Source organism: Gavialis gangeticus, unplaced genomic scaffold (genome assembly GCF_001723915.1).
Source record: "Gavialis gangeticus isolate Ggan-Ray unplaced genomic scaffold, GavGan_comp1, whole genome shotgun sequence".
In the NCBI taxonomy this organism is placed as follows: Eukaryota; Metazoa; Chordata; order Crocodylia; family Gavialidae; genus Gavialis; species Gavialis gangeticus.
In genome coordinates, this window is record NW_017728964.1 from 4,594,852 (window position 1) to 4,604,101 (window position 9,250).

At 49.2% G+C, this 9,250-nt stretch overlaps 1 protein-coding gene across 2 annotated transcripts in view; it reads left to right on the top strand.

Moving 5' to 3' along the window:
• Positions 1-9,250, top strand: part of USP43 (ubiquitin specific peptidase 43) — a 261,454-nt gene that overhangs the window by 68,990 nt on the left and 183,214 nt on the right. For both annotated transcript variants that reach the window (XM_019502165.1, XM_019502171.1), the window contains exon 3: positions 4,530-4,636. In XM_019502165.1, coding sequence (XP_019357710.1) covers positions 4,530-4,636 — 107 coding nt within the window. The remainder of the gene's footprint in view (positions 1-4,529; positions 4,637-9,250) is intronic.

Genomic DNA, 9,250 nt, shown 5'->3' on the forward strand with positions numbered 1-9,250 from the left:
GATCTCCTCCACAGCTGGCAGGCTTCGTGACCACAGCACGGGCTAGCAGGCCTACAACTGTCACCCCTCTGCGCCTTAACACACAGTGTCACCCATGTCACGAGTTTTGCCTGTCAGCAGCTTGAGGTGCAGTCCCCCCCAAACCCCTGCACTGGACTTCTTGAAATTTGGCAGACTTTGTGGCCTCACCAGGGGCTACCACTCCTGCAAATTTCATCTAAATCAGACAAAAAACAACCAAGTTATAGATATTTCATTGATTCCCCATTATACCATATGGCTGGATCTCCGAGGTGGCTCCGAAGTGGTTCAGAAGCGCCAAACCGCTTTGGAAAGCCTAACGAAGCCAGCGCTTTGATCCGGACATGCTGCTTTGGACGCCAAAGCGTCCGAAGCTTCTCCGGATCCGAAGCACAGTCCAAAGCCTCGCACAGTGCTAGAATTTATTCCTGCCACTGGGGCTAAGTTAATCAGAAACGCCTCTTCCAAGCCCAGGGGCCTTGGATCTGTGGCTAAGACTTTTTCCCACTTCTCAGATCCCTGTCCTGCCATCCAGCAGGCCTGGCTTTTCCTGGCTACTTGACACTGCATCGACCACATGTTTGCACAGGCTGAAGACTTGGGGAGATTTGTGTGGGTGGAGCTGTATCTCATCCTTGGTAAGGTTGGTTCTCTGGGGGGTTCCTCTTTAATGGGTGTTTTTGGGCATGTGGCTCTGTAGGGATCTGTGGCACATGATCTTTCCTAGACTGCACAGTCCTCAGGTCTGGGTAATCTCTCACCTGAGTTAATTATTCTGCGTATAGCCTGGAGGGAATGTGTCACAGTGCAGGGCAGTGGAAGCCTACAGCCAAGCGGCTTATTTAGTGGCAGTGGCCTACAGCAACCTTTGAGCAGCTGTGGTTTGAATTATCAGAGCTTTGTCTGAAGTGAGCCGCCACCTGCAACTGGCCTGCTGCCATGTGTCACCAAATGCTGTTGAATTACCCTGACACTCAGTTGTCACTGCTGTCCTGGCTTCACAGGCCGGATACAATCCCTTTGCAGGCTGTATCCAGCCTGTGGGCCATGGGGTGCCAGCCCCTTGTCTAAGGGTTCTCCGCAGCCCTTAGAGGAGCCTGAGCCCCTGCTGAAACCACCCGAGTGTCGTCTTCACTGTCTCCTCTGGCAGGCTTCCAGCATGGAGCAAATCTCACTGTTGAGCACAGCAAAGGAGTCCAACCTCAGTTAAACAGGAATGGCAGCCTCATCATAGTGAGCACTCCCCATAGCCTCTTCTCTTATGGGTTTGGGGTATTTCCCTAGGAGGCTGAATTAGATGCTCCCTGTTGCTTATCTTCAGCAGAGCTGGGCAGTTTGTTGGTATCACTATTGCCCTGAAGTTTGGCAGCCAGTGTTGGTCTGGGTGACTGTTGGCTGGATTGTAAATGCAGCTGCTGTTTGCTTTTAAGCATGCCATTGACATGCACTGACTATTCCCAGACTCCAGGCAATGACCCCAGGAGGCATTTGCCAGTTAAATAGTATTGAAGAGTTCCCTGTTCTAGAATCCTGACAGATAATTTCTACCTCCCCGACAGCGTTAGCTGCCATCACTTGAGCACAAGCTATAAACACCAGCAGTTGCCTGAAGCCTCTGCTCTTCAATTTTGTACAGCAGGAGCAACAAAGATTTATCACGTCTTTGGATGAAATTGCAGTCTGCTCCCACTGCCTGTGTGATGCAGTCTGGAACCACAACTACAGACTCACCTGGTGCTTCCCTAAATCTTTCTGGGGTGTTGTTTCTGATGGCAGTATTAGAGTGTGTGCAGAAAGGGCCACTGGTTCATCAGGACAATCGCAGACAAATATATGAGCAAGGCTCTGGCTATTGGCCCTGGTGGTGTTAATTAGGGAGTTGGGTTTCAAAACTCCTGCGTTCTGGGGTGATCTGTCAGCCAATCAGCTCTTGAGTAAGTTACTTTACTACCATTATGCCTCAGTTTACCCTCTGGAACCACATTTACTGAACCACAATGGCTGAGCTTGGTGCTGTTTTTGAAAGGTGCATAGAAGGGATGCTAGGGAAATGCAAGGCAGTCTTTATTTTATATCCTTATTAGCAGAGTCCTGCTTCGCACCTGCCTTGCAGAAATTCACATCAGTTGATACATTTATTTAATGCTCCTTTTCCGATCATTTACTTAAGGTTAATTAGTGTCTGGAACACTTTTCCTCTTGTGCGTGCTGCACACAGAATAGCTCTTAAGCACAGGTGCACACTGCTGAGAAACACGTACACATGATTTCACCCTCACACATGCACTCTCCCTCTTCCACACGTAGTCGCGTGCACATTACCCATCTCTTGCCTGCCCTTTGCACCAACCCGGCTCTGGGGAGAGGAGTTTGCAGTTGACAGCGGGTGGCGTGGAGAAGCCTGGTGCATGCAGCAGGTGCCTGGAAAGGTGTGAGCTGCTGACTCCTGCTGAGTTGTGCTGCCCAACTGCTGGGTTTCACTGGGGGGGGGAATTTTTCATAATGTTGCGTTGCTGTCTCAGGACTGCAGTGTCACCCACCTGAGCTGGATCTCTCCGTTATTAAACTGTCCCCCCAACCCTGTTCACTTTCTCTGTGCAAGGAGAGGGATGAGAAGTGCTAACACATGGATGGATTTTATTAATTTCATTGTTTCATCAATTCACAAAGCAACCATTAGATTGCCTCATCTGACTCCTTTATATCACAGGCTATTGTGATTTACCCTATGTATGCTGTATTGAGTCCATTAACTTGTATTTGTTGAAGAAGCTTCCAGAAAAGCATCCATTCTGATCTGGGGGCCCCAAGGGATAGTAAATCTACCGATTCTCTTGGCCTTTTTTTTAGTGGTTAGTCACCCTTGCTGCTAAAACGATTGTGCCTAACTTTGATTTAAAATTTGTCTGGCTTCAACGTCTTATGCCTCTGCCCACTAGATTAAAGAGCCCTTTAGGACTTAAAGTTTTTCTTGCCCTGGAGGTACTTGTACAGTGGAATCAAGTGACCCCTTGATCTTTGAAGTGAAACAAGATTGGGCTCTTGAAATCTCACTTTAAGGCAGTGGATCTCAAACCTTCTGAACAGCTGGTCCTCTGTTAACCCTCGGCCTCTCTCACAGCCCAGCCTGTGCACTTACCTTCAGACTTCTGGTAGAAAAGATGTAGGGGAGTGATCTGTGGACCGCTTTGCACAGCCTTGCTGACTACCAGTGCTCCACATAAGGGACGTATTTTCTCTCTCTAAGGCATTATCTCCAATCCTTGAACCATTCTTTTGTCCCTTTTCTGCCCTCGTTGTACTATCTTGGCATCCCTTTTTGAATGTGGGCCCCAGACCTGTGTGCTGTATTCACCACTGTCAGATTCAGAGGTCAAATCACACCCCTGCTCCTCACTGCTCCCCCTGGTTTTCATTCCACTCCGGGTCCGGCTGCCTACGTCCTGGCCAAAACCTCACACCTGCCCCTCTCCTCTCCAGTCACTTTTGTTGCGTCTTCCTTCCACTCCTTCATGCTGATCAGTATTTTTCTGGAGCAAAATTGCATTCAGTGTGCAGAGTGCTGGGCAGAAATCTCTCCCAGTGCATCTTTCTTCTTGCGGCACTCAGCAGCCTTAGGCATGTCACTTAAGGGTACAGAGTGAAAGGCAAACTGTGGGCTGTCTGTATGTCCCCTGAGCACTCACTTCTGTACTTCTCTGTGCCTGAATATCATGTTCCTCTTGCACAGTAAGATTTCCATCCCCCTGAGATTTGGCATCTCCCAGGGCTTCTCTTACTCTTGCATGGCTCCTCCTCACTAAAGTATAGGCTGGGCTCTTGGCTGCTGCTCCTAATCTGCTTCTTGCAGTGGCTGGCTCAGCTGGAAGCGTGGGTCATTTTCCCTCCAGCTTGTAACCTACCCACTTTGCAATGAGGACACAGGATAAGTCATTCAAGTGCTGTTAGACCTCCATTGCCTTCCCACAATTCTCCCATGAACCCAGAAAGACAGATAAGTTCTCCTGCAGTTCCCTGCAACATAACTATAGGGTGTTTCTGCTTGCTAAAAACAGTGAGATGTGACATGCACAGGGAAGTGAGGCTTGCTGCAGTTGTGAGGATAGTCACTCTGATCACCAGGCTGTTCAGTGTGGACACTCAGACCTAGGGACTGCCAACCCGGGTGCCAACCACTTACGTTATCTCTGCAGTGAAGATGGGCACACATGGAATTGCTGATTCTGGGGCTGCTCCACAGTGGAGTTTCTGTAGGTTGTAACAGTGTTGTGGGGCATGTGGTTTGTATTCGAGTGGGTCAGAAACTAGGAGGCAAAGCATGAGCTGCAGAGAAGCAGAGGCAGAGATGAGCCTGGAGGCAAGTTCTCTTTTAGGAGAAATTACTGATAACCCCCAGAGGGAATGGGATGCAACAAAGGGTATGGGGGTGCTACTAGCAAAGTGTTGGTGATCTTTACCAGCTGTTTTATGTTCTCCTAATCCCATTCATTTCTTTGTTCCCTCTGCAGCCTCAACCTGATGTTGATGAGAGCGGTGGCTCTGGAAGAACCCAACCAGCCTCCCAGCTTCCCAGGGGACAGAGCTTCGTGCAGAACCATTTCCAGGCACAGTACAGGTAAGTGGGGGGGAGGGTGAGAGATGTCTTGTATCACCAGACCTTCCTGCCCCATCCTTTGCTGTGGAGCTCACAAACCTCCCCCACCCCAGACTTCACCCTGAGCAGCGAGCAGGGCAGGGCTGTGGAGAGGTGATGGTACTGAGAACATGGTACTTGGGTTCAGGACCAGCCCACACCAGCCATCAGCCACTTGTGGCACCTGGAACTAAAATGTAGTGGGCTTCCAAAATAAACAGATGGTGCTGGGAAGGGATCCTGCCATGGCAGATGAATGGAAACCTCCTGTGGCTTTTGCTGCCTAGGAATATAACCTGCAGCTGCCACATGTAATGACTCGTGGCCAGGATCTGTCCTCTCCTACTTGAGTGGAAAGAAAGAGTCACTGCAGAGAGATAGATACACGGGGATTACAGGAGTGTGTGTGACATCTCTTGGGGCTCTGCCACTCTTGGAGCATAAATTGGGACCCGTCTGCACCTCCCTCTTTATGTTACCACTTGCCCATACACATGCATTTTTCCAGCCAAGAGTTCTGCACAGACATGGGTACACATGCATGCACATACTTGCCCAACTGATAGTGAGATCTCATATACACTCATGCACACACATGTACACTTACACAGAGATGACAATTTTTAAGGATGTGCTTAAGACAGTCAGAAACATAATAATGCCACAGCCCCTTCTTGCCCTCTCCCCCCACATATCTTCTAGTCTCACCCTGCTCACTAGTGAACACACACAGCTTGTCCTCCTGTTAGCCCTGCAGAGCCACCTGGGGTGGGAGAGCAAGTGGGACTCTCCCTTGGGCAGCTGAGGCTGCAGGAACCTTACTTGTTGGGGATGATATCAGAGGCAGAAGGTACTGAGCTGGGTTTTAGATTGTAGGCTGAGTTTGTGGTACTGCATTGGTAAATCACCTTTATGGTTGTAAACTGATACAATTTGCTCTGAAGGTGGTTGAAAGAGAGCCCTTGCTGGGGATGTTTAGAGCTTCATGACTTTAACTGCACTTTAAACAATCCCTGATGTTTTCCATTGCTGCCGGGACCACGCTGTGGAATAGTTAGCTGGACAAGTCCGTGACAAGGCTGTGAGGCTAAAACAGGCTGTCACTGCAGAGATCCATTCCAGGTGACATCCCTAATAGCTAATACTTCACTGGCACCTTTCATTCAACCATCCTGAAGTACTGTGCAGATTTTACAGACAGGTACAGAGGAGCTGCTTCCCCCATTAATGAAATGCAGCCACTTATGTGGTGGAGCATGAAAACATGCAGCCATCCTCTGCTGTACTTTGTATAACAGTTTAGGACAGAACGAGAAGAAGATTATTATACCCAACCCAAAATACAGGAGGAATTTTGGGTGGGAAAAGGGTAATGATACATCTTGTAAATCAGCCATGAACCTTGGATGACACCCTCACTCTTGAAGTGCTATGGGACCTATAAAGTCTGTGTGTGGAAAGGGCACAGACTTTATTTTTAATCTGAAAGGCAACACCCTAAAGCAGTTTTGCACCCCAGAACTGCAGGTATACTTGGTTGGGTGGTGTGTCAGAATAGAGTTTCCCCTGCTGCCCCTCCAGCATGCTCAAGTGCAGGTACTGCAGGAAGCAGCTGCTTCTAGTTCTTGTTGCTGCTGTACAAATGCTATGGTCATGCCGGTTCGTGGGCAGCCAGGTCTGGGAATCTTTTGGGGCGGGGGGAGCAATCAGGAGCAGAAGAAAAGTGCAGAACTTGGGAAGCCAGAAGCTGGGAGGTCAATCTGAAGAGCTGAGTCAGAGCGCTGGAAGGTCTGGCAGAGCTTGGAGTCAGAAGGAAAGCTGGGTCAGGTAGCCAGGAGATCAAGCCAGGAGCTGGCTTAGGAAGCTGAAGGGTCAGGCTGAACATGGAGTTCAAGGGCAAGCTGTGTCAGGTAGCCAAGGGACTAGTCAGAGCTGGTAGAGACACAAGCCAGGGGTCAAGCAGCCTGGGTACAGGTTTAGCCCTGCTGCCCAGACATTTCCTCTTCTGCATCAGGAGTTTATATGGGAAGAGATGGTGGGGTCAGCAGACCCTGGCTGGCCACCCCGGGTGGCAGGGAATGAGTGAACGACCAGATCCAGAGGGAAATTTCTGGCTGGTTTGCTTGACCTGAGTGGTCAGCCAGAGAGGTGGCAGGCTGGGATGTGAGTGGCTGTGCCAGGCAGGCTGAGACCCCAGGTTTGAAGCCATGGCCTCACAGTTGTTTAGGATTTACTGTGGACATGTTACTCTGAGGCATCAGATTCTGGCTGTGTCTGGAGACGGGAGACTGGATCACAGAAAAGTGGGGCTGGAAGGGACCTCACAGTTATCTAGTTCTGCCTTCTGCTCAAGGCAGGATCATCCCTGACTAAAACATGCCAGCTAAGTGTCTGTCCAATCTGCTCGTAAAAATAATTATTCGAGCAGTTACAAGAGTCACGGGCCAGGATCCTATTGTGTTAGGCACTAGGCAAACGCAGCAAAAAGGTGGTTCTTGCTGTAGGGAGTTTCCAGTCTAAGTAGATTAGTAGTGTTGGCAGCACACTTTCTGCTAAGCCTCCAGGAGCATAATATGCTTGGAACAGAGGTTAGTAGAGCTGAACTGGGAGAGTGGAATGGAATCGGTAATTGTTGCGGCTCTGTAGGAGGCCTGTTGATTAGGTGATTTCATCGCCCTGAGAGTGCTGTTCAAATGCAGAACACTGCATCAGCCGCAGACACACAGGGAAGATAAGGAGTGACACCTCCACTTCGCATATTGGACACTAAGGCATGGGCAATCAGCCGGTCCAGAGCCGTAGAGCACAAGAGCCAGGATAAGTTCTCTGTGCTACCAGGCTCAAAGTTCTGTGTTTGCACCACAAATTTACATGGGGTGGCAATGTGGTACGGGGAGTAGGGTGCTGACCTGAGAGCCAGGCAACTGGTTCAGCCACTGACCTGTGACCTTGTGAAGGTCACTCTACCTCTCTGTGCCTCTGCTTCCCCCCCACACTTTGTCTGTCTTGCCTACTTGCTGTGTAAATTCCTGGGGACAGTCACTGCCTCTTGCTAAATGTTTGCATAACACCTCCCAAAATAAATCCCTGACCCGAGCTGGAGCAGGTGCTTGTCTCAGATCACTGGTAATGCTAATTGTAACAAACCCTTTTAACAAACCTAAGACTTTCCTGGGGGTTTAAGAGATTTAAAGATGTGCTTGTCTCAATACTAGCTGGCTAAGAGAGGCAGACAAAGTCCTGAAGAGCCTCAAAAATTGCCCTAAACACAATGCTCAGTCCTGTATCAGAAGCACAGCTGTTACTGTTAAAAACTCTTCGTTGCCAGTCATTACTGTGGGCTGGTGCTTGTAATCATTGTGAATTAAAATTTCTCTGTACTTTGAATAGGAAATAACAGTTGTTCAGTCTGTTGACTTTTTGGGACAAATCTTTTCGAAGTGCCACACCTACTTATGTCCTCAGCCTGATTTCCGGGGCTGTGGAGAGAAACATTCATACTTTCAGATCTTTTGAAGACTTGTCCAGCTCTTGGCATTTTTTTGTTTTTATTTTAGCAATGTTGCTACAATAGAAAATGAGAAGTATCAGGTTGGAATCCTCCAGACTGAATCTGTTCCTTGAGAGATTATTCCAAAGGTGTATAGTTTGCCTGTTGTTGCTTCTCCATGAAACAAGACTATCACAAAGACATCTGCTTCCCCCAAATCTGACAGCGCAGCTTTATGCATTTCAGAGAGCTGGTGGCATTGATGCTATTCCAGGAAAGAAGACTTAATAAGTAGCAATCTTGCTGAGATATTCATGTGCCTTTTACCACTGCTGTCTGAATGTAAATGATCAGAAGAACCAATCTGGAAATAAAATTTCAAAACTTGTTTAGAAACAAGATGGCAAAAATCCTGATTGTTAAGAGCGCTAGAACTGTCATGGGTCGAACGGCTGCATACGAGGACGGCTCTCGGGCAGTCTCTGAATGGGGTGGTCTGGGAAACGCTCAGAGGGGAGCCTGCCAAGAAACACTTAGCTGCTACAGGGGGTGACGTTGGTTGTTCTCTAGATCAGCAGGGGGCAACTCTTCTGGCAGGTGTTCCACAAATTTGCCTGGCACCCTTCCGATGTGCCACTCCAACCCCCTTTCCCTGCCCGAGGGTGGATGGTGCTTCCTGCCCTATCCCACTGCTCAGCTTTCTGCTCCTTGCCCTATCTACCACTGTGCTGCCTGTCCCTTTCCTGATCTGTCATGTGCCACACATGACACTTGTGGCATATGTTCCACAGATTGGCCACCCCTGCTCTAGATGGTACTGCTCTGCAGCCTCTCACCAGACAAACACCCTGGCATTTGAAGCCATTAAATAGCCAAAGACATTTTGTTTGTAAAAGATGATGTGTTAACTCTGGGGTTCCAGCATAGTCCACCTGACCTCCAATAGCATGACAGGGGTGGGGGAAGCAGGGCACCAGCCCTGGGAGCTGACTATGAGGGGGTGCCAGAATCCCCCCGTAGAAATCTTTACCGTGTCAAGGGCAACCCTATGCTGCCCGGCTATAGGAGTCGGGCAGCACAGCCCTAGACCCAGCAGTGCATCGGCA